This window comes from Sciurus vulgaris (genome assembly GCF_902686455.1).
Source record: "Sciurus vulgaris genome assembly, chromosome: 16".
NCBI classification, from domain to species: Eukaryota; Metazoa; Chordata; class Mammalia; order Rodentia; family Sciuridae; genus Sciurus; species Sciurus vulgaris.
Window position 1 is genome coordinate 26,468,740 of NC_136477.1, and position 26,646 is coordinate 26,495,385.

Below are 26,646 nucleotides of genomic sequence, written 5' to 3' on the forward strand. Positions count from 1 at the left end.
TCTTCCATGAGGCTAAGATCTGGAATTACCACTCACCTAATGGTCATTCGTCCTTCTCAGGCTGAATTAAGTGTTCCTTTGTATTACTTCCAAAACACCCACAGAAACCTCTCTTGCTGGACTAATTGGATTATGTGTGAACTTTCTCTTTGCACTATTTAACACTACTGTGTAAATGTTCAGAAGGGATAATTTGGTTTATTTATTTTTATGTGGGTAGTAAAAATATTATTTTAAGAGCAAACAGAATTCCTTAGGGACAGACAATGATTTAAAGTTAATTAAAAAAAAAAAAAAAAAAAAAGGTTAGGTTTCCAGCATAAGTACTTAATTGTGATGCCTTGTGATGGTGAAGGCTATGCTCTGGGCTAGGCACTATGTGTGATGCAGAGTGCTGCAGGAAGGGTTTTACATCTGCAGGCTGGGGAGAACTGAATCTGGTGGTGAAGATTCACAGCAGCCAGCAGGGGCAGAAATGATGAGGAGTCTGGCTTCATGGCAAAGGGAGACAAACACTTCTGCTTTCTGTTTCCTCCTCCTGCTGTTTTTACCTTCTGAGTTTGAAATATTTGCCTCATGTTATCTACAGTCCTTCAGAGAAGAAAGACTTAGTGAGTCCATGTCACCATTTCAATTCAGTAATTGGAGACTCTTTTGTTCCCCTCATGTGGATTAATTACAAGGAGAGGCCTTCTAAAGACCGGTATTTAGTTACATCCTATACCAAAACCAGGCAAGTTTGAGACATTTCATGGGCAAAGAAAATAACTCTCTTCATGTCTGAAAAGTGATGCTACTTAATACTGTCATAAAAGGATGACTAGAAAAAAGATGTTTGAGGGCAGGTTAGGAATATTTCCAGATTCTTGCACATTAGTTTTCCTTAATTTGTTTGAACTGTGAATTCCCAGTAAGGTGACATCTCAATTTAAATATAAGTGCATTTAAAAGTCAAACAGTTTTCTGACTTTTGACTTGGGGCCACCACTGCTTCCACTGGCTAAAGAATTAAAAGCCTGCTGGACTGAAGTCTAGGAACTCTACTAAGTAGTAGATCTTTTTCTGCACTGAACATCAGACCTGGAGAGCTTGCTAAAGACATAGACTTTTAAAAACACAACGTCTAGAATCAGGGTTTTGAAGTAAGACTGGGTTCTAATTCTCTGCCACTTATTAGCCATTTAACCATGGGTTTCTCTGATGCTGCTTTCTCACCTATAAAGATGAATCATAAGAGGTGACATGAGGGATTACTGTGAGAATTAGAATCACGGCAGATAAAAGTGCCAAGAGTGTCTGGCACATAGTTAAGAACTCAGGAAATATTCCTTTTTCTTCCTTGATCTTCTTTTCTTTGACATTCACAATATGGGTATTCAAGTAAAATACCAAAAGAGTTCCATCCCATTTGATGTGGGATTTATTTTTCCATATATTTAAATTCTGTTCCCTGTTTAAGAAAGCAGTCTTTAAAACTCCTGAAGAAGAGCATGCTGTCCTCAGAGTTTCATATTAATCTTATATAATCTGAAAGGGCCCTATAGATTTCGAACCCCAATCACTTTGAAATGAAGAAAATAAAATATTTGTTCAATATTGCCCATAAATGATGTAAAAGCATATTCAAACCTTTCCTTTCTTTTCTTTTTTTTTTTTTTTTTTTTTTTTTAAGTATGGTTGCCAAGAGACTTTTGGGGGTCAGACTTTGAAGCAGGAAAACTGCTGAAAGTAATCACTCTCTACCAGCCAAATATCATTGGTCCTTTGTGGCAAAGGGCTCTTAAAGCAAACCTGGTTTATAGAGTCCTTGCCTTAGCTAAAACACTTCTGAAAGTCTCCTGGGGGTAATTTTTCTCAGAAGCTCAGAGAATTCTGGTTTCAATGTCTTAATATAGAGTGTACTAAAAAACTCAGTGCTCAGATTAAATCAGAAACTGAAAAAAGGCATCACATAAGATAGGGAAAAACCATCCCAAATTTACAAATTCTAGATTTTTAAACATAAACATAAACACAAACTTAATCCCTGCCTTACCTTGTGCTGATTGACACTCCATATTCTTATGATGGAGTCTCGCCCAGCTGTGAAAAGTCTATTTAGTGCTGGATCCAACTGTAGGGCATTGACTCCATTCCGATTGTACTTCTCCACTTCATCTCGAATAACATAGGAAACCTGACATATACATCAATAGATGCTTTTTATGATGTTATAAGCCATGCAATAAAAAGATGTAGCCTACTAGTGGACAATTCCAATATAAAACTTATTTTTCAAGCCAATAAAAATTTTATTTTACTCTAAAGATTAAAGGGCTAAACAGAGAAGTTAACTTAGTCATCAGGTTTGTCCTAAATTACTGCAAGTGCCTCCTAATTGGACTCTTCTTTTATTCGTTTGTCTTTATCCATTTTCACAAAGTAGATAGGGTAATCTTTTGGAAATGTAAATTGGAATGCAACCCCTCTGTTCAAAAACACCCAGCTGCTTGGTAAAAGTCATGATTTGATGTATGTCCTTACCATAGCCTCAAGAGCTTTGTTCATCATTCCTGCTCTCATTTTTGCTCCAGGCCCTTGTGCACAGGGGGCATCCTGTTTGAAAGTCCTCCCTTCTGCCTGTAATAGGGCCATCTCCTATTACAGCTTTTGGGTTTCTCTTTAAATGATATGCTTCCTCAAAAAGGCCCTTCCTGATTTGACAAGCAGAACGCCATGTGAAGTTGTGAGTTCCTTTAATAAACTCAACTTTTTCCTCAGGGTTGCTTTTTCTTAATTTGTTATCCTTGGTGACCGCTGTCTATTTCTTGGGAAAACATATGAGAATCAACCCAAAAGAATTATAACTAAGAAAAAGTCAATATACTGGCTAATAGTCAAAAGCAAAACTTTTCTAATGTAATAAAATAACCATTTCAAAATATAAGGGCAGGGGGAGGGAGAGAACCATTTAGAATAGATACAAGATAAATTCCTATAAATACATTTTACAAGGAGAAAAATCGGATAAAGACATGCAATACTGCAGCATGAAAAGAATCAAAATTGGCAATTCTCGCCTAATCTGTAAGTTTACCCCAATGTTGGTTAGAATACCATTAAAGTTCTTTCTAGAAGTTGACAAAATAAACTACAATTTTTTTTTTTTTTTTTGTAACAGACATTTTTTAAACAACGGTAATTGACAGGGTATAATTTAAAGATCTTGAAAGGTATTATGAAGCTACTGGAATTACAATAGAGTACCATAATAGGAACATATAACAAGAAGGAGGAATTTCTATCATAAATTTTCTATTTTGATATAAACAGTTTTTCAAGTCAAAGAAGGCAATGTATTTAATAATTTATCTTAGGAGCTCATGATTCTTTTGGGGGAAAATTATGTATTCCTTCTCCATATCTTAAACCATAATGAATTTTTATATGGAAAAGTTGAAATTTAATAAAATAATCATTCAAATAATTTTAAAGGCAGGTGAATATTTACATAGTATCTAGATAAATAAGGCTCTTCCAGCATGACAAGAAAGATGGTGATCATTTGACCAAACACAAGTCAAACCTTTTGTAAGTACAAGAATGTTCAAAGCAGCAATATTCACAATGGCCAAAAAGTAGAAACAACTCAAGTGACCATTAACTGACAAATGGATAAATAAAATAGAATTTATCCTTTGAAAGGGCCAGGGTTGCATACACAAATAGTTACTAGGAAATTTTCTTAACTTGACCTTTTGGATGCAAGCAATTGCAACTGAAATCTATTCAACTCAGCTTACATTCTTTGTTGTTGTTCAAAAAAATTCTCAAAAAATTGAGAATTAACATAAGAATACAAGGATATCTAACAGAGCTCAAGGGGAGAAAATACAGCTATCACTTAAGAGGCATTTTTAAAATCAAATCATGGCACTTCCCTTTAAACCAAATGTAAAGAGAAATTTGCTTCAATTCATTGGTTCTCATGCTGCATTCTTTACACTCAGCTCCAACTAACAGCTCAGCTTCTTTCATGTTAGTGACCCTAAACTCTTTTCTGTTACTCAAACACATCAAGCTCTTTCCCTGACCTTCTCAGGACCTTCTCGTTTACTGAAGAGTCCTCAACCTTCCACCCCGTAGGGATACCCAGTTTTTATCTCCTCTGGCTTGCCCTCACCCTTTCTGTCTTAGAAAGATTACCTCTGAAAGGTCTTCCCGATTCCATTCCCTCTGACAGCATTATCCTACTTATTTCACAGTTCTTAGCACACTCCATTATTTATTTATTTTTGTGATTTCTTCCCTTTAGAACAAGCTCTGAGAGGCAAGGACCTTGTCTGCCTTGCGCCTCCTACCACTCCGTCTCCACCATGGTGCCTGGCATACAAGAGGAAACATATTGGAAAGTCACAGGAACCAAGGTGGCTTCAATGTCAAGTTCTGCCTCTTAATCTCTCTCTCTCTGGGCCCCATGCCAAGTTCAATCCCTCTCTCTAGAACTCCAAGGCCACTTATCTGGAGCATATTGCCTTTAACTGAGACTTATGTAGCAAATCTGAATCTTAATTTTCTGACTTCTAGATTATCTGACTGGTCCTGCAGGCAAGGGTCAGAGCATGACATAATTATCAAGGCTGTCATTCCAGGTGCAGAGTAATTCTTAGCCAAACAAAGTCTGGGATAACTTCTTCACATGTCTACTATGGATATGTAATTACAAATGTAAACAAATTAGAATTATCCTAGTTGAATAAACTGGCACACCCACCTATAAAATAGTATTCAACCATTAAAAATGTTGATGTAGATCTAGACTGACTCAGGAAGACAGTATATTTTAAGTGATATATGCATGATTCAACACATAGTACATAATAATCACTATTGAGAAAGTGTTTCAAAATATTAAATACATAATATATTTTGAAATAAATACCAGCAGTTATTCCTGAGTGACAGGATTATGGTGATTTTTTTTTCACTCAGTTATGTCTTTTTATATGGTCTGTTTTATAACAGACATAATCATTTTATTTTCAAAATGTATAATTTATTATCAAAGTAATTCTTCCCTGTATTTAGAAAATCAAACACTACTAAAAGATAGTAATGAAAACCAAACTCCCTACTGTTTGAGAGTAGTGAGTCTTTGTCTCTAAATTTTAACTCTACACTGGGTTTACCCTTCAGGTCGCCGGCACAGTGTGTGCGACCTTTGCTGCTTTTTTTAACAGGGGTTAGAGTCATGATTCCCAGGATTTTGATTCCACCTTGTTCATTCCCCAGTTTTGCCGAAGTACAGCCTCAGGACCTTAAAAGGCAACATGAAAGGCCAGGCACAGTGGCTAGGCCTGTAAGACTAGCTAGTCGGGAGGCTGAGGCAGGAGGAACCAAGTTTGAGGTCAGCCTGGGCAACTTGAGACTCTGTCTCAAAATAAAACAAAAAGAACTGGGGCTGTAGCTCAGTAGTAGAATGCTGTGTGAGGCCTGGGTTTGACCTTAACACTGCCAACAAAACAAAACAAAAGTACATTCCCTAAGGTTTTTGAAGATGTTGCTCTAATTCCTCTAGCATCCCCTGCTGCCAGTGAGTTCAATGATTTCTGTTTCAATCAACTTTAATGTGACTTCATTTTCATTCTCTTCTGGATACCCTCTCCCTATATTTTTAGGCTCTTCCGTTTTTTTCTCTTGTTACATTTCCTCATTTAGTCCTTTTACCATTAATTTTGCTATGCAATTAGAAAGCCCTTTCATTGTGGACACTTGCAGTACTTCAGGTCTGGGAAATTTTCCTGTATTCATTATTAATAATCATCTCTATTTTCTTTCTTCTTTCTGGAAATCCTATCAGTTGGACGTTGAAACTTTCAAACTGATCCTCATCTTTTATGCATTCTATAATATCTTTGTCTTTTTTTTTTACTTTTATAAGACTTTCTCTACTATTTTATAACTACTATTTTTAATGTAGTATGCTAAAAATAGAAACAACATCTCTATTAAGGAAATAGTTAAATAAATTACCTCATGTGGTTATTAAAGAATGAAGACAAATTATATACACTGATATATCCCAAGACATTTCACATTAAAATTCATTGGAAAAGTCTGGATATAGAAAGACAGAGGAAAAACAGAACTTAATTTTTTCAACTAATATTGATTAAGTGTCCCCTAAGTTGACAGGCACTATTTTAAAAGCTGAGCATACAGTGCATTCTCGTGGGGGAAAGAGTTAACTAGAAATGACAGCAAGTCAAGTGAAATTTTTCTCTCTAATATGTAGGCAAGCTTTTGCAGGCAGAAGGGGTGAAAGTAAAAAAAAAAAAAAAAAAAAAAAAGTAGTAGAAGAGGTCTGAGAAAGAAACAATAACTGAGTGAACAAGGTCACAGAAAAGCTTCAAAGTCAAGCGTATAGATTAACAATCAAATATAAATTAATAGGCAAGCAAAAGAAGTCTATTTGGGCAGAGGATGGAGAATGGGAGACGGGAAAGAGAACGGGAAGAAAATTGATAAACTGAAATCGATTTCCCTGCATGTATGAGTTCATCAGGATGGACCCAACTACTATATATAACTATAAAATTCTAATTTCTTAAAAAAAAAAGAATGTACTTAAATAGTGAAGAATGCCTTTAAACAGAGTTGCAAATAAATATTGATAGCCTGGAGGCACTGTCAAAAAAAAAAAAAAAAAAAAAAAAAAAAGTACAGCTTAAAGCAGAAATTGAACTCAGATCCAACCACCATGATTTGCTTAAAAAAAATAGGGGAAGGTATGTGAGTTTTGCAATGGGATGGGAAGCCAGGTCATCAGTAGGAAATAATGCATTTTGGAAGAACCAATTAAAGGAACTCTGACAAGGAACAAATAATAGGTTAGTGCCCCAGCAACAAGTATCCAGTCAATTTATAACAATGTAAGTATTTGTAGCTGGCTCAGTAAGCACTCTGTGGTTAATTTCTTCAAGGATTATCTAGGACCTTAAACAAGAAATCAGATGGATGGTTCAGTGAACTTCATGTGATCTGTCTCAGCATCTCAAACCCAAACACCCCTAGAGTTATTAGTAGCATGCCAGAGGGTAGAAACAGCCATGAGAAAAACATATCTCCTTGATCACCACTTTATTTAGAGGTAATCAGGTTGATTTTCTATCATTATTGTAACAAATCAACACAAATGTAGTAACTTTAAACACACCCATTTATTATTTCAGTTCTGAAGGTCAAAAAGTCCACGCTGAGCATAAGTGAGTCCTCTGTCAAGGGTTTCACAGGCCCAAACTGACCAGGGCCAGGAAGTCTATGCTTTTGACTGCCTGCCTCCAAGCTCATCCTGGTTGGGTGAATTCAGTTCCTTAGGATTGCAGGCCTAAGGTCCCTGTGTTGTTTCCTTGCTGACTGTCAATTAAGGCTCTGTTCATCTTTGCTCCTAGCTGTTGTCTGCATTCCTTCTCACCCTTTCCATGTGGCCCTCTCCTGCAGCAGAGGGTGGAATCCATCTCACACCTTGAAGTTCTCTTCTGTCACATCTCTCTGCCTTCTGCCTCCAGCTGGAGAAAGTCCTCTGCTTTTAAGGGCTCACTGGATAATCCTTCTATTTTAAGGTCTGGAACCTTATTACACATGCAAAGTCCTTTTGATCATGTAACTAACATATGTACAAGTTCCAGGGATTAGGAGCCCATTCTTTCTACCATAGCAACTAAACAATATGAAAACAAATATGAAAATATTATGGAATAAACAAAAAGTTCATTTACAAAAAGTGAGAGAGACTTAAAAGCATTTCAGTCTCGGAAATGGGATGCTCTGGGCGACTCCCTCAGGCTCCTCCAGGATGTAGCTTATCTCCACTTGAATTTCTAAATGATACCTCAACTGGAATTTGCCCCAAACCAAGCTCCTGACAATTCTCTCCAAAATACCATTCCTGAGTCTTCTCAGTTCATGGTTACTCCACCCATCGAGTTGCTCAAGTTCAAAACCTTGATGCCATCCTCACTTCTTTTTTATCTCAAAACCTGTCAGCAAGAATTGCTAGCTCTACATTTGAGACTTATCCAGAATTCAATCCCTGCTCATCACTGGTTAGAATCACTATCTCATAGCATCTGGATTTTTAAAAAGTTCTCCTGAGTCTACTAAAACACATGTACAATAGTCCCCCCTTATGCATGGGGGATGCATTCCAAGATAATCGTGGATAACTAAAACCACAAGTAGTTATATACTATGTTGTTTTTCCCTATGCGTACCTATAAGGTTTGTACTTTCAATTCTTCACTTAAAGAAAGCATTACTGCCAGCATCACTATTCTGGTGCTGTGGGGTCATTATAAAATAATTGGTTATTTAATTAATAATAAAATAAGAATTACAATAGCATGAGAGTTGATTTGATGATCAAGATACTGATAACCTAGATGACTAATAAATGACTAATGGGTGGTTACTAATGGCATGAATACCTTGAACAAGGGATGATCCACCTCTTGGGTGGCTGGGCCTGCATGAGATTGCATCATGCTACCTGGAATAGCACATAATTTAAAACTTATAAATTGTTTATTCCTGGAATTTTCTATTTAATATTTTCTGACTGCAGTTGAGCACAGCTAACATTAGAAATGAACTGCAGATATGGGAGGTGAGCACTACTATACATCATGTTAGTCCTCTGCTCAAAACCCAACAAATGCTTCTCATCTCACTCAGGGCTTACTGCAAAGTGTAGGGCCCTACAAGATCTGACCTCTAACCACCTCTCTGATTTCATTTTCTACTTCTGTTTCACTTGCCCCAGGCCAACCATAACAGCTTCTTTATCAGTCCACAAACAGGCCAGCATTCACCTCAGGACCTTTGCGTTTGATAATCTCACTGGAATGCTCTTCTCCCAGGTGGTGGTATGGCTATATCTTTTTTCTTCAGTTTTCTCCTTTCCTTCAGACCCTTTACTGAAAAGTCAGCTTCTCACACAAGGCCTGCTCTGACCACCATAAATAAAAATTTCACTTTCCCCTCTTCCACTGATAATCACTATCTAACTATTTTTAAATCTTTAAAGCCTACTTCCTCCCAGTACTTTATTATGAAAAATTCAAAACATGAAAATGGAAAGAATCACACAATTAAATCGCACATATTCACCACATATATTCTTCAATTAACACTGTCTACATTTGTTTTACCACATATCTATCCATCCATTTGCTTCATATTTTTTGATGCCTTTCAAAATAAACTGCCCATCATCAACAACACTTCTGTCAAGACTTTAGCATGTATATCACCAACTAGAATTGTTTATCATTTTTAAGGTAAGATTACACTCAATGAAATGTGCCATAGATACTTATGACAAATGAACACACCTATATAATACAAGCCCATTCAAAGTCATAGCCAACATTAACACCACCCGAAAAAGTTCTTTCATTTTCTTCCCAATTTGCATCCACCATTCCCAGGCAATCTAGACCTATTTTCATCACAGACTAGTTTTACCTGCTCTACAATGTCTTATTAATGGAATTGCACAGCCCTCATTTAAGGCTACTTCCAGCCATCAGTTTTGTTTAGCCCATTACAGGAAAAACTGGCCAAATATTAATAATTCCTACATCTCTTGGGCTGGGGAGATAGCTCAGCTGGTAGAGTGCTTGCCTAGCAAGCACAGGGCCCTGAGTTCGATCCCCAGTACCGCAAAAAAATAAAAAATAAAAAAAAAAATAAATTCCTACATCTGTTTTACCTGTCCAATCTTACAGGCCAGGACCTTGTTTGTACCTGTATTTCAGTTGTTTTTTTTAAAGTATTTGAAAAAGCAGTCTTGCAAATAAAAACAGGATGCCTTCTAACATGGTTTCTTTTAAACCAGGGGTTAGGAAAAACCTGTCTGTTAGACAAACCCAGACCAAGTCCTATCTTTGTAAACTAGCCTTACTGGAATACAGCCATGCCTATTCATTTTGGTACTGTCTACGCTGGTTTCAAATTATAATGGCACGGTTGAACATTTACCACATAGAGTTGAGTGGTTAAAATATGATTAGCCTGCAAGGCCTAAAACATTTACTATCTGCCAGTGATTTTGGAGTCTGAGGCAAGAGGATCACAAGTTCAAGGCCACGTCTCGGCAATTTAGTGAGGGCCTAAACTACTTTGCAAGACCCTGTCTCAAACTAACAAATAAAAAGACCAGGGGTTGGGTGGGGTTGGGGGGTAAGGGGGATTTAGCTCAGTGGGCAAGTGCCCTTGGGTTCAACCCCTAGTACAAAAATAACAAGAGCAAATCATTTACTATCTGGGCCCTTTCAGACAGTTTGCTAATTCCTGTTCTAAGGTGTCATGTTAGTACTGAATTTTTAATTACTCATCTTACATAAAAAATAATTCAACTTCAGCCCAGTGAGGTGGTGCCCACTGTAATCCCAAAAACTGGGAAGGCTGAGGCAGGAGGATCACAAATTCTAGGCCAGCCTCAATAACTTAGTGAACCCCTGTCTCAAAATAAAAACATACAGGCCTGGGGATGTAGCTCAGTGGTAGAATACCCCTCAGCTCAATTCCCAGGAGTAAAAAAAAAAAAAAAGTATTTCGCTTGAGACATTTGGCTAATTTGGAAGGTTTTCTCCTTCAAAAGCCAGGATTTGGCATCATTCTACTTCCTTGGAAAAAAGTCTTCAAAACTGAACAACCAACCCAGAACTGAGACTGAGAAGCAGGAGTAAAGACCACACTGAGCTCTGAAATGACTAAATATTTGCCAGGGAAAAGGGGTAAGTAATGGTAGAATACACATTTGTTCATTGTTTACCCATTACCCACTTCTGCCTCCAGAATTTCCCTCAAAGCAAGCAAACCCTGGAAGAGCTTGTATAGGGTCTATTAAGAGACTCTGTTATACTGGATAATGTGGTGAAAGGACATGAGGTCTGAAATGGTTGCACCCACCGTGCCACAAAGAGGGAAGGGCTAAAGCTGGGAGTTTGAGGAGAGGAAAACTTGCATAGAGCCCAATGGTAAAGATGACTTTACATCACTTTTTGGGGTACAGTCAGTTGGCCTACTGGATCATGGTTTGCATGAAACTAGCACTACTTCTTAATACATGTCCTTTATTATGTGAGCTTGGTTAAGTTAGATTTTGAGTCATTTCCAACCAAAGAACCCTTCTGTTATGGAAGGCCAAGTACTTATATTCTTGAATCAACTTGGCATGGTAGGGTACGGTGGTTGCTTCTAACTCAGGAATACTAGTGATCCTGTATAATTTTTCCCCAAGAAATTCTGAAGCAAGTGAAGAAAGAGGCCATAATATGAGAAAAAATGGAGGCAAAGAGGGTCAATGAACAGACTTGATGGCTGGAAAACCATAACACTAAGGGACTACAGTGAGTGAAAAGAACTGCTTTTGGTATCTTCCAACAGAATCAAATACCTTAATTCACATATTTGATTGATCATGTTTCTAGCAGTCACATTTCCATCCCTCCTCCCAAATACCTCCAATTTCCTTAGAAGCTGAAGACGGCAGGGCATGTACTCATTTTTCATTGTGCTGATAATTAAAAGGCAATATGTTTGGATCCCTCTCCACTGATTATTTAGCAATGTTATAAGTCTCAAAGGTTCTTTTGGCCTGTAACTCAACAATGGAGTTCTGGGCTACTGTCTCTTGGCCTAAGGCACAGACAGCCAAGAGGCAAGAAAGAGTTACCTCTTCAAGTACCCATATATACTTTTCACAAAACATAAAGACCTTTTTAAAAAAAATTTATAAGAGTAAACAATGTTGTAAAAAGTTGAAAAATATATAAAGATGCATGAAGTAAAAGATATCCCATGTCCTGTCTTACCCATAACCACATAAGCTAATCCCAAATAGATAACCACTGTTAATATCCTTCTGGATTTTTAAAGTGCCATTATTTCCTTTGTGTAAATGGGACCATGCTATGTTGACTTGCTTTTTTGACTTCTGGACAAATATATATTTTTTTAATTATATAGCTCTAGCTGATCTTTTTAACAATTGCAATTTAATTCCCTACATTCATGCCATAACTTGTCTGACAACTGCAAACATTCAGCTTCTAATGCTGGATATTTAATTTTGTTTTCCACAATGACAATGTTCCTATAATACACACTCTTGAAGTACAGACAGATTAAACATATGTACTTACACAGAATAAATTTTTAAATAAGGAATTGTGGGCCAAAGGAAATGTTTATTTAAAATCTTGGCAAAGCAAGACAGCAGTAAATACTATGGCTCCATTTATAGTAAAAAATTACACAAGTCAGATACAGAAATAGGAAGAGGTAATAGACAGTGGTTCTCAATTAACAGCAATTTTGCCTCCAAAGGGACATTTGAAAATGTACGGAGACATTTCTGGTTGTCACAATTGGTGAGGTGCTGCTACATCTAGTGGGTAGAAGCCAGAGATGCACAATGCACAGGACACCCCCCTCAACCCCACACAAAGAATAGTCAGACTAAAATGTCAATAGGGCACAGGTTGAGAAACTCTGATCTATGATTATAGATCACTGCCCACAGTAGCTTTCTTTGAAGAGTGGAGGCCAACTACTATTTATACTTGTATATTGTTAGTGAGTTTTTATTGCAGCGAACATGCACTAGTTCAAAAAACACTTCCATGCACAATGAAGTTTGAGATGAAATCAATGCCTGTGGCTTCTAACACTGGTTCTATACTTTGGGGACAAATTCTGAAAGCTCCCTGAATCTTTTAAGTAAGCTAATCTTAGCTCTTCAAATGCTTTTGATAGGAAATGGTTTCAAATCACTTCACCAATTTAATTGCTGTTGCTATTGAAGAACAAAGCGCTGAACACCAAACTCTAGTTTTGTACTCTGATCAGTGAAGAGTAGAATTGTCACCTCCCTCATTATACATGCAGTGGCTCACATTCAGCTTATTAAAACACTCAGTTTTCCCACACCTGCTGCAGTTAATTTTCATCTTCCTCATGCTGCTCTATTACAGTTGTCTTTTTGCAAATCTTAATGCAAGAAACTGAGAGACCTGATTATCCTTCCTTCTCAGAACAGTCTATCCGAGAATATGATTAAATTACAATTTTGAGTTACATTTTAGCCTGGATGAGACATTCTGACCATTTGGCTTGTATGATAGGATTAATCCTGTCATTAATGCACATAGAAATCACCTAACAGGGTACGCTATTTTCGACTCTAATTTCACTCACTTAAACATCTAGTGAGTGCTTAGGACACTATACTAATCAACAGAATCAATAAGACAAAGACATGAACTAGAAGACTTTATGACCTATAACCTTTTGCTGGGATTATCTTATTGAAGGATCCTTTAGTCCTATTAAACATTGATTTCAACTTGTAGAACTACATATACTGCTCTGTTTTATACAGAAAGCTTGGGTGCTACTGATTTGTATACCCTCTCAATCCTTTCCCCCCTTTGGACCCAATCTAAGTGCCCTGTAAATATTTCATGAATAAATGTATCTTATCGTCAATACATACAATATACCTGCCGGCACACACCTGTAACAGGGCTTTTACTTCCTGTATTGCTACAAATAAAAGGTAACAAAAACTCCTAAACATAGTCCAAACGAAAGGAAATCGGAGAGGACAAATCGCACATGGTATGATGGGATAACTCTTTACCAATGTATAATAAATGACAGAAACAAGAAAAAACGATTCGAGGATGCACACTGACATGAAGATGCTAAATAAGAAATTCAATTCCAAAACAACGAAAATTGTAAGTTCCCCAAGAACACGAGCAGATTCCCACGGTGTTTCCCCCTCACCCCAGGGGAAGGCTCCCACGTGCGGAATCCTCCGCAGAAACCCGGTAGGGCCGTTGGCCGCCTCGCCACGCCCCCGCACTGGCCGGCTAACTCTTCTGCCGCCCACCTGCCTAGAAGCGCCGGAAGACCTCCGCTCCCACCCCAGCGAGGGCAGACGCTTGGGAGAAAAGCAGGGAAAGGGAAGGCAGGTGGGCGGGGAAGGAGCACATCCCGACCCCGCACACCCGCTCCTATAGGGCAGAGGACACCAGCAATACCGGCCTCAGAACCCTTCACGCGAGGGTCTGGGGACTGGCCCTCGCGGCCAAGTCGGCTGCCCCCCGCCCCTTCCTTTAGCCGTTAACGCCGCGGCCCCACCCCTCACTGCCGGCCGCGTCCCGCCCCGCTCATTCCAAGCCACCACCCCAGCTGGCCGCGGCCCTAAGCATCTGCCCGCTGGAGGTAGACCCTGACCGGCTTGCCGCGTTCGGAAGGCCGAGGAGTCGGGCTCCCATACCTGCACTTTCCTCCGCCCGGCCGTGTTCTGCCGGTGATGGGCCGCCATCTTGCATGTTGACACTCCTACGTAACTTCCGGAAGAGGCTCGGACAGGGCGGATGTCCCGCCCCTTCCCCTTTGGCCAAGGGCGGTTGGTGGGGCAGAAGGTGGGCAGGTAATAGGCTTCCCAGAAACTGGGAGTTGGTTTGGACTGTGGCCTTTTGGTGCTGTAGATGTGCTTGAAAACAAAACCGTAGTGCGGGAATAAGCTAATGGAGGTAAAGCCATTCTTTAGAGTGTGGAACAATCCTAAACTGGCTCCATGTGGATGCTCCCAAACCTGGCCTTGCCTCGCGCCATTTTCCCAGTGCCTCTCCCACAGCCCAATTAGGCAGAAGGAAAGCACTGAAAGAATGGATAGCACTTGTTCTCAGCCAAAACTCCTAGGCAGCATGAAAAGTGTGACATCTTTATTGCTGATTCCCATATCTTGTGGGTGAAATCCCTGGCCAACCCCAACCTTATCAGTGTCTACTGGTGGTAATGTGCCATGATCTTTGGAGTATTCTCCAGTTAACCTCCCACGACTGAAGTTATTCACATGCTGTGGGTTCAAGTCCTATGTCAGCCTTTGCCCTTTGGTAGTGCACATAATTTCTCTGAGATTCCACACATGGTCTTAATCGATCTGTAAAACAAAGAAATAATGCTTTTATCACAAAATACTTATGAGCACATGGTAGCTCAGTTTTCTCTGAGGCTTGAAACTTTATTAAAATATTTTTTATTTTTACAGACACACTTTGATTGATTGTACACAAATGGGGTACACCTTTTCATTTCTATGGTACACAATGTAGATTCACCATTCATGTAATCATACATATACATAGGGTAATATTGTCTGTTTCATTCTACTATCTTTTCTTCCCCCACCCCCTCCTGCCCCATTTTCCTCTACACCATCCAAAGTTCCTTCATTCTTCTCTCCGCCCCCCCAAGCATTTCTGAACAATACATTATATAGTGTAAATGAGAAGTTTTAACATTCTGAAAAAAAAAAAAAAAAAAAACACGTATATAAGAAATAGAAAATGTAGAAAATTTAAAAAGTAAATAGGAATTCTAGACGGCCCCTCCTTCCAAATAAACCATATTTGTTATTGTTAAATCTTGCACTAGAATTTGGTCCATGTGTTTTAGCAAGTTAATGAACTCTCATCTTGTTTCTTTACCTGTAAAACAAGAATAAAAATGGTACCTATCTCACATGGGTCTTATGAAGTTAAATGAGGTAATCTTAGCACTGTATTTGGTATTTAGGAAATATTTGGTATGTTTTAGTTATTATTTTAAAACATAACCAAAGTATTGTAATTTAATAGATTTTATTATATGTTTTATGTAATGTGCTCTATCACTTAAGCTTTCAAATCAGCTTGAAATTTCCTGTTGTTTTTTTTTTTTTTTCCCCTTATGGGGGATTGAACCCAGGGGTGTTTAGCCACAGACCCACATTCCTAGCCTTTGTTGTTGTTGTTGTTTGCTCTTTAAAAGTTTTATTATTTTAATTAAAAATTTTTTCATATATATAGGATAATAATGTCCCACTCAATCCACTGTCCTTTCCATCCCTCCTTTCCCCACCTCTCCCCTCACTCTGTACAATCCAAAGTTCCTTCATTCTTTCCTACCCATCCCCCATAATGGATCAGCATCTGCTTATCAGAGCAAACAGTCATTCAGCCTTTGGTTTTTTGGGATTGGCTTATTCACTTAACATGATATTCTCCAGTTCTATCCATTTACCTATCCCTAGCCCTTTTTAATTTTTTATTTTGAGACAGGTTCTCACTAAGTTGCTCAGGGCCTCGCTAAATTGCTGAGACTGGCCTCAAACTTGCTATCCTCCTGCCTCAACCTCCTTAGTTGCTGGGATTACATGCTTGGGCCACCGGCCTGGCTAAATTTTCTGTTATGTTTGACCTCTTTTGCTTTTACAGCCTGGAAGAAGTCTCAAGAAACAGAAAAACCTTTTTTTCATAGACTCTTTTGGTACTTTCGTACTTATTTCTGACTCTGTGTTCATTTGACCTATTTTCTGAACAAAGAGGAAAAATCTGCTGTGTCTTTGTACCATACTATAGACTTGTCACTTAGTTCACCAAAGAGGAAACATTAATGCTTTCATGACTTTGTTTGCTTTTATTTTTAAGAGGAAATACTATATTTTGAAAATTTGTTTAAGAACACGAAATTGTGTAGACCCTTGTTTTATAGTCACAACTGTCTGCCAGCAATATGTTAATTTGGATATCTTAAAATTGGAGTTTTACAAATATTGTTTTAGTTTTCAGTGAACCTTTATTTACTTATATGCAGGACTGAGAATAGAACCCAGTGCCTCACACATGCTAGGCAAGCACTCTACTACTGAGCTACAACCCCAGCCCTAAAAATGGATTTTAGATAGAATAGTATTTAAAGACTTATGTAGGTAATAAAGAAGAACTAAGTAAACCTTTTAATGTAAGGTCATCATGGATATTAATCAAATTCTTGAAGAGATTGATTGCATAATCTCCTTATAGCTAGCTCTTTAATGATCTTCTGGTAAGAAATATACTATTATGACACAGACTATAAGATCATCATTAAATAATTACATAGAAGCAAAGCAAAACTGTGTAAGGAAATGTAGATCCTCAGAATGCTGAAGATGTTTATGTCAAAAGTTGTATGCCTTTTTTTGGTCTTGTCAGAAAAACCTGTTTTAAATAATCTTTCATGAAATTTCCTTCCCATTTAATAAGAAGTCATAGTGCCGAATGACTCATCATTCAACAGTACACTCATTTCTGAACAACCTGGGAGGAAAATAGCCTTCAGTTCTTTTATCTCTATTTTTTTACATGCCAACATTAGAAAAATACCAGTCAGTCCATGTTCCATTCTAGAAATGTTACTGTCTCTTCTAATTTTTCCCACTGGAGGGCAGTAGAGAACCATCCAGGCCATCCCCAATTTTGGAATTCATTGGCTTTATTGTGACAAGTGATTTCTTACAACACTTATTACTTATTTCCCATGGATAAAAAGTCATCATCAAAGTACCTTTTCAGGAAACCTATTTTCTCCCACAAAGTTTCATAATCTATCGCAAAAATAAAACAAGCAAAATGGTTCCATTTTTAAGTACAGCCCTCTGTATCAGTAGGTTACACATCAGCCAAACTCAGATCAAAAATATTTTTTTTTAAAAAATTGCAACTGTACTAAACACATACAGACTTTTCTTGTTAATATTCCTTGAACAATTATAACTACTATTTACATATCATTTACATTTTATTAGGTATGAGTAATACAGACATGATTTAAAGTGTATGAAAGGATATGCATAGGTTAGAAGTAGATACTATGTCATTTTTTTATAAGGGACTTGAACATCCAAGGATGCTCCAGGATCCACGGAGGGAATCCTGGAACCAATCCCCCACAGATTCTGAGAGAGTATTGGGTTTATTAAGTGGGCAAAATAAGAATGATATAAAAAGTGTGTCACAAATGTTTCCTTTTTGTGTGTGTGTGATGGGATTTTTGTGCAACTGACTGAGGCTTCCTAAAATACTAGTTTAAAAAAATGCAGTGATTATGAATTTTATTTCACCACTTTGATGCATCCAATTAAATGTCATATTAAATGATTACAATTGAATATAATTTTGAGTTCCTAGCTAATGAAAATGATGGAAAATTGTTAATATTCCCCTGGCCACCCTAACCTACCATACAGTCATTCATAGATTTCAGGATCACACACTGGAAAGCACTGACAGTCCTTAGGCCACAGTGGTTAGGGTGAAGTTACCAGTGTCCCAGAAATTCGGTGTCTTGGAAGTGACAGGTCACTAGCCTTTTCTTCCATTGGAAGTATTTATTAGGGCTAGAAATCCCAGTGTCTCAGACCCTGCATCCCTAAGGGCACCCGCTACCATTGACCAGGTCGTGTCTCTAGTGTGGATCCTTCCAGTGGTATTTGCAGATCTTTACTCCTTACAGAACCTTTCCTACTTTCACTGCCTTGTCTGACCTCTAAAGAATTGGTTTCCTGCTTCCCCACTCCACACAGATTTTCTTTTCTTTCTTTCTTTTTTTATCTTTTTTTTTTGCTGTCCTGGGAATTGAACCAAGGGCTTTGATGCATGCAAGGCAAGCACTCTACCAACTGAGCTATATCCCCAGCCTCCCACCCAGATTTGTAGCTTAATTTCTTCAATAAACTTGAGCTTTCACTGAAAACAAGAGGGGCGATGATCTTTACGAGTTCTACTTTATGCCCAGCAATATAAACCACTCCTGCGACTGGCAAACACTACGAACTAGCAGGCAATCATTAGCAGAAGATGGGGAAGAAAGGGAAATGACTGTGAAAACAAAATACAGTGTAATGTCTCAGCAGATTATCCTGCCACAGAAACTAGAACCGAAGACAATTCTTTTCCCAGTCATCTCCCACTAGAAATCACAGGCATTCTTTATACCTTTAAACACTGTCAAACTGCATTTAAAATTCGGGTTGCGAGTCTGGAAATCTTTCTTGGCTAATTTGTTGTACATGAATGCCTGCAGAAGCCTCTGAGTGGTAAATGCTGTGGGAGGGGCAGTTTCCATGGTGACTGTCCAATGCACCCTTTTTCTTGCACTTCAATTAGCTCTTCATTGCTGAGCGCTATGAATGAGAAGGTAAGGACTCAATCGCATCTGGAAGGCAGGAGGAGATGTGAGAGACGTGGTTCTAGAGGCAGCTACAAGCTGAACCCGCCCAATTGTAATACACTTACTCGTGTTGAACCTCCTCTTCCTGGTTGCCCCTTCCTACCAGAAGAAAATATGTTTGCAACAGACATGACAAAGGGCCAATTTCCTTCATAATACAAAAAGTGCTTGCAAGCTCCTATGAAAAATACGAAAAAGCACAATAGAAAAATTAAGCAAAGACATGAACAGGCACCTTACTGGAAAAGAAAATAAAAGGCTTGAATTGCACAAAAATATACTTAATCTCATTCATAACAAAGAAAACGTGCTTAAATGAATACCATTTTTCATCTACAGACTGGAAAAGATCTGAAAATCTAATAAAGTACTATGCTCAGATGATATGGAAAAATCATTTTATATACTGAGTAGGAGGGTAAATTAATGTAACCTCTTTGTAGAGTGACTAAGCAGTTCCTATTCTAGAAACTCATCTTACAGGTATACTTGGAGTTGATTTAAAAACAGGAATCTGGGCGTGGTAGTATACACCTGTAATCCCAGAAACTTGGGAGGCTGAGACAGGAGGATCACAAGTTTGAGGCCAGACTCAGCAAATTAGCAAGACCCTGAGCAAGTTGGCAAGACCCTGACTCAAAATGAAAAATAAAAAGGGCCGGGGATATAGTTCAGTGATAAAACATTTGTCTAATATGCATGAGGCCCTGCGTTCAATCACTAGCACTGCAAAACAAAAACAAAAAAAACAGGGAAGCATTGAAACATTGTTAAAGTAAATGACTAGGACAAATTAAAGAAGTTGTTAGAAGATCCACAGAGATGCATACATAAATAGGTGGTTAAAGGAATGCTACGAAACAGAGTGTTTCCCCTCTCAGTCTGACCTGAGGTGGAAATATGATTAATATACCAACCCAAATAAGTGTAAGAAGATCCCACGTAGAGATCAACAAAGGGAGTATCCCTAAGAACTGATTCCAGCTCTTCTAACAGACTCAAGAACATTAACAGTGTCAGAGTGTGGGTTGAAAGATGAAATGATTTCTCTGGAAATAATCTGTGCTGTGAACCCTCATCTCTTCTCCCTCTAGGGGATTTGTCCTCTTATCCAAAAATAATGAGGTAGGTTTTTAGTGAGACCATCCTGAGAACTGAGCAAATGAACAACTGGGTGGATTGCAAATCTAGAGGGTGAGAAATGGCTAACCACAATAATTGCTTTGGTGATGGAGCCATGAAAGTGCTGGGAACAGACTGTACTCCTACAGTTTTTGTTTTTGTTTTGGAGTGGGGCAAATGAGGGTTTGGTGAAGCTTTTCTGTAGACCAGATGGATATGAAACATGGGGGAAAAATCCAGGCTGGATCTGTATGAAGCGCCACTCAAGAGAACCTCCTGGGAAGATGAAGGGTCCTCAGTTATCAGCATCATGCAGCATCCTGACCTAAAGCTGAGAGGGATGCACCTGGGCCAGGGAGTAGAAAGCATCATGCTCTTCAGAAGAGTTCCAGAGAGCTGGCGTTCCCAGAAGAACCCAAGAAAACCCCGAGAAGATAAATGCTAGGTTCAATCACGTGCCAGCTCCAGAGGCTGCAAAGGCACCACTAAGGAAAAACTGTCCTATGTCTTTACCTCTCCAAGCTCTGCTTCAACCTTGGCAGGGTCTGAAGCAGCAGCTGGGAGCAGGCAGAGACAACTGGTCTGGTTGGGACTGAGTTTTTGTTTTTTTTGTTTTGTTTTTTAATGAGATGTTTCAGGGATTCAGTGTCATAGGTAATTTTAAGGGACTAAATTTTAAGAGACCAGTCCCTCCCGCCCCCAAATATATATGCCTGAGATATTGGTCCACAGCAGAATGCCCGTGCTGTTTTCTCTTTCCCACCTACCCTTTAGAGCTTCTAATTTATGGAAGAAGACATGTTCTGAATCTCAAGTGCACTAACCCCTGGACAAAAACCAGGAATTTTTGAAAATTTGGTGTCAACTTTGGAAAGAAAATGGCCCCAGAGACCAAATAACAATCCTCTGGCAAATCTGGTGGTTTAATAAAGGTAAATGAGGATCTGTCCTGCCAGATGGGGCCCCTTTCTGTTTGCTGACAGTGTTACAAACATTGGTTGAGGAATAGACCTTATTGAGCCCAGGCAGATAAGCAAGATAGTGACTGTCAATGTTCCCCATCTTCCTGTCTTATCATGAAGAGGTGTGGCTGGGGTCAGGGTTTCTGTTCTACATTGCTGTTCAAGTCGCATGACCCTTCCCCAGAAGTGGCCTTCATGACAGTGGATGGTTTCAGGTAATCTAGATTGGGGATGCCAGTTCTCAGGACTTGTCTTACCTCTGGAAATTGTAGGGGTATCTGGGTGTGAAAAACTCTCTCTTTGACCTAGCTGTAGCGAGGCTCTCGTAAGTAAGTCTTCAAGGCCCTCACCTGGGACTCTGTCTTTGATCTGCTTATTCTGTGTTGACTCCTTTTAGCAAGAATACTACTAAGTCAGTATCTGACTACCCTGGATATCTGATCAAGTTCCTCATCCCCACCTTCAACATCTTATCACAAGCCTTAACAAGAATCCTGCTGAGTCAGTTTAGACCTCTCTTATCCCTGATGTTTCCTCTGAGTTACCCACTCTCCCCCTGCTCAGTGGCCTTAAATCTCCACTGGTCCTTGTTGCATTCAAAAGGGACCTAAGTTTATCTTTTAGCCAGTCTTAGGGTCAGAGGGTTCTTCCTATTATAATAGCTCTTCTCTCACTATTGCAGTAGCCCCTCTCCCTCATAATAATCATAGTCTCTCTTTATTAAATCTGAAAATTTTTTAAATTTCACAATTTCCAGAAGATTTGGTATATTCTTCTCCAGCTGATTTTAATACAAAATGAGATTTGAGAACCATGGCTTAGAAGATGTGAACAATATAATTTCTAGAGTCAGCGAATACACTCAGATATGTGTTAGTTTGTGTTTCTCCAGAAAGCAGATTCTGAGATGAGGTCGTGGTGGTTTATTTAGGAGGGATTCTCAGGAAGCTCGAGGGGAAGAACAGGAGCAGACAGGAGGACGGAAAAGCCCATCCAGGATGCCACAGAGCAGGTTCCTCCTGTGTGTGACTGAAGCTCAGTCCCTCCAGGGATTTTCTGAGCAACACGTCCCTTAGCGTCGATCTCTCAAGAGATGGCAAAGCTGGGGTATGTAACCCTTATTTCCTGCCTCACTGTTTGAGAATGATTTTGAGGGTCTTAAATCACAGACACTGCTGGACCGTCCTTAAGGCACCTTCAGTCAGAGAAACAGAATGATGCTCAGGTGCTACAGAAGATGTGTCCGTGGGTCACAGGGACACAGAGTTGGGGATCAAAAGTGTGCTAGTCAGGTTTCTGTCACTGTGACAAGATACCCGAGAAAACCAACTTAAAACGAGGGAAGATTTATTTGGCTCATGGTTTCATGAAACCTTCATGAACTGTGAAGGTTTCCATTCATGGTTGCTTGGTCCCATTTCCTTCAGGTCTGGGCAAGGTAGAGGTATGAGTGGCAGAGGAGGCTGCTTATTTCATTACGGCAGGAAGCACAAAGAGAGAGGGAGGGAGCGTTTGGGGTTCCAATGTCCCCTTCAAGAGCACATTCCCAGTGACCTAACTTCTTCCACAAAATCCCACCTCTTGAAGTTTCCACCATCTCCCAGTATGCCACAGGCTGGCAACCAAGCCTTTAACACATGGGTCTTTGGGGACGTTTACAATCCAAACCATAGCACGTGGCACCTGCTAAAACGCTGAACCTTGCACCTATTTATTTATCTATTTTGTGATACTGGGGATTTAACCCAGGGGCACTTTATCCCTGAGTTACACACCAGCCCTTTTAACAATTTTTAAAATTTATTTGTTCTAATTAGTTGTGTGTGATAGTAGAATGCACACATCATACATAAATGGAGTATAACTTCTCATTCATCTGATTGTACATGATGTGGAGTTACACAGGTCATGTAATTATACATGCACATGGGTAGTAATGTCCAATTCATTCTACTCTCATTCTGACCCCATTGCTTCCTCCCCTCCCTCACTCCCCTCTGTCTAGTCTTTTTCTTTCTTTAGTGTTCTGTAGTTTTCATTTGTAGAGGTCTTTCGCTTCTTTTGTTAGATTGATTCCCAAGTATTTTTATTTTTGAGGCTATTGTGAATGGGGTAGTTTCCCTAATTTCTTTGTCAGTGGTTTCATCACTGATGTATAGGAATGCATTTGATTTATGGGTGTTAATTTTATATCCTGTTATATCCTGCTACTTTTCTGAATTCATTTATTAGTTCTAGAATGTTTCTGGTTGATCTTTTAAATGTACAATCATGTCATTGGCAAATAGTGATAGTTTGAGTTCTTCTTTTCCTATTCATATCCCTTTAATTTCTTTCTCCTATCTAATTGCCATGGCTAGAGTTTCAAGGATAATGTTGAATAAAAGTGGTGAAAGAGGGCATCCTTGTCTTGTTCCAGTTCTTAGAGGGAATGCTTTCAAGTTTTCTTCATTTAGAATGATGTTGGCTTTAGGTTTAGCATAGATAGCTTTTACAATGTTGAGGAATGTTCCTACTATCCAAGTTTTTCTAGTGTTTTGAACATGAAGGGGTGATGTATTTTGTCAAAAGCTTTCTCTGCATCTATTGAGATTATCATATCATTTTCCCCTTTAATTATATTGTTGTAATGAATTATGTTTATTGATTTCTGGATGTTGAACTAACCTTGCATCCCTGGGATGAACCCCACTTGATTGTAGTGCACTATATTTTTGATATGTTTTTGTATGCAATTTGCCAGAATTTTATTGAGAATTTTTGCATCTCTTTTCTTCAGAGATATTGATCTGAAGTTTTCTTTCCTTGATGTGTCTTTGTTTGGTTTTGGTATAGAATGAGTTTGGAAGTGTTCCCTCCTTTTCTATTTCATGGTATAATTTGAGAAGTATTGGTGTTAATTCTTCTTTGAAGATTTTGTAGAACTTGGCTGACAATCCTTCTGGTCCTGGGCTTTTCTTGGTTTGTAGACGTTTGATGGCATCTTCTATTTCATTGCTTGAGATTGATCTGTTCAAATTATTTAAGTCCTGCTGATTCAGTTTGGGTAGGTCATATGTCTTTAGATATTTGTCAGTGTCTTCAAGATTTTCTATTTTATTGGAGTGTAAATTTTCAAAATAGTTTCTAATTATCTTCTGTATTTCAATAGCATCCATTATGATATTTCCTTTTTAATCACAAATTCTAGTAATTTGAGTTTTTCCTCTCTTTCTCATCATTAGCAGGCTAAGGGTTTATCAATTTTGTTTATGTTTTCCAAGAACCAACTTTTTGTTTTGTCAACTTTTTGAATTGTTTCTTTTGTTTTAATTTAATTAATTTCCGCTCTGATTTTAATTATTTGCTGTCTTCCACTGCTTTTGGTGTTGATTTGTTCTTCCTTTCCTGGGGCTTTGAGATGTAATGTTAGGTCTTTCATTTGTTGACTTTCTATTCTTTTAGTGAATGAGCTCAATGCAATGAACTTTCCTCTTAGCACTGCCTTCATAGTGTACCAGAGATTTTGATATGTTGTATCATTTACCTCTAAGTATATTTATTTCATTCCTGATTTCTTCTGTTATCCTTCATCATTCAATAGCATATTATTTAGACTTCAGTTGTTAGAGTAACTTATATTTTTATTCTATTATTGATTTCTAATTTCATTCCAGTATGATCTGATAGGATAAAGGGTATTATCTATCTATCTATCTATCTATCTATCTATCTATCTATCTATCTATCTATCTATCTATTTTGTATTTGTAAGTGTTGCTTTATGGCATACTATATAGTCTATTTTAGAGAAAGATCCATGCACTGCTCAGAAGAAAGTGCATTCACTCATTGAAGGATGAAATATTTTATATATGTCTGTTAAGTCTAAATTGTTGAGTGTATTATTTAGTTCTATAATTTCTTTGTTTAGTTTTTGGAAGATCTGTGCAGTACTGAAAGAGTGTTAAAGTCACCCAGTATTATTGTGTTGTGGTCTATTAGATTGTTGAAGTTGAGAAGGGTTTGTTTGATATACAAACACCCACTCCATTGTTTGGGGCATAAATACTTACAATTGTTATATTTTTTGATGTATAATTCCCTAAAGCAGTATGAAATGTCTTTCTTTGTTCCTTCTGATTAAAGTTGGCTTGAAGTTCACTTTATATGACATGAGGATAGAAATCCCTGCTTGTTTACATGGTCCATGTAAGTGAAATATTTTTTCCCCATCCTTTCACCTTCAGTCTGTGAGTCTCTTTGGAGACAGCATATTGTTGGGTCTTTTTTTTTTTTTTTTTTTTTTTTTTTTTTTTAAATGCAGTCTGCCAGTCTATGTCTTTCGATTGATGAGTTTAGGCCATTAATGTTCAAGGTTATTATTGAGATATGATTTGTGTACCAACTCATTTTGGTTTTTTTTTTTTCCTAGTTTTTAATTTGAATTAGTTTCTCCTTTGATTGACAATTTTGTTGAGAATATTCTGAAGGGCAGGTTTTTTAGTTGCAAATTCTTTTTTTTAACATCATGGAAGGTTTTTGCTTTATCTTCATATCTGAAGCTTAATTTTTCTGGATATAGGATTCTTGGTTGGCATCATTTTCTTTCAGAGCTTGGTACATGTTATTCTAGGACCTCCTAGCTTTGAGGGTCTGGGTTGAGAAATCAGCTGAGATCCAAATTGGTTTCCCCCTACATGTAATCTGATATTTTTCTCTCTCAGTCTTTAAAATTCTGTTCTTATTATGTATGCTAGGCATTTTCATTATAATGTGCCTTGATGTGGGTCTGTTGTAATTTTGTACACTTGGGATCCTGTAAGTCTCGTGCATTTGATTTTCTGTTTCATTCTTTAGGTTTGGGATATTTTCTGATATTAGTTCATTGAAAAGATTGTGCATTCCTTTTGTTTGTATCCCCGAACTTCATCTGTCCCAGTAATCTTAAATTTGGTCTTTTCATAGTATCCCATAATTCTTGGAGTTCTGTTTATGGTTTCTTAACATCTTCTCTCTGTGGTTAACTCTGTTTTCAAGATTATATATTTTGTCTTTATTGCCTGAGGGTCTGTCTTCCAAGTGGTCTAGTCTGTTGGTGATGCTTTCTATTGAATTTTTTATTTGGTTTATTGTTTCCTTCATTTTGAGAATTTCTCTCTCTCTCTCTTTTTTTTTAGATTCTATCTCTACTGAAGTGATCTTTTGCTAACTGTATTTGCTCTTGTACCTCATCCTTTACTTTGCAGATCAGTTAACTCAATACATTATAAAATCCTTCTCTGATATTTCTTCCACTGTGGTGTCAATGGATTCTGTTATTGGAGTATCTTGGTTTGTTTGGGGCAATTTGTTCCCTTGCTTTTTTATTTTGTTTGTGTGTCTACCACCTAACAGTATGGATCTGAGGCAGTAGAGTTTATACCCTGTGGACTTACAGTGTCCCTGAAGGTTTCCAGTACCTCACTGTTTAGGGGGAGATAAATAATAA

The 26,646-nt window shown here is 38.2% G+C and overlaps 1 protein-coding gene across 3 annotated transcripts in view; it reads right to left on the bottom strand.

Moving 5' to 3' along the window:
* Window positions 1-14,400, bottom strand: part of WDR48 (WD repeat domain 48) — a 41,995-nt gene extending 27,595 nt beyond the window's left edge. For all 3 annotated transcript variants that reach the window (XM_079115613.1, XM_079115612.1, XM_079115615.1), the window contains exons 1-2: window positions 14,333-14,400; window positions 2,036-2,176 (exon numbers count right to left, since the gene is read on the bottom strand). In XM_079115613.1, the coding sequence (XP_078971739.1) occupies window positions 2,036-2,176; window positions 14,333-14,380 (189 nt within the window). In that variant the 5' untranslated portion in view covers window positions 14,381-14,400. The remainder of the gene's footprint in view (window positions 1-2,035; window positions 2,177-14,332) is intronic.
* Between the last annotated feature and the right edge of the window lie 12,246 nt (window positions 14,401-26,646).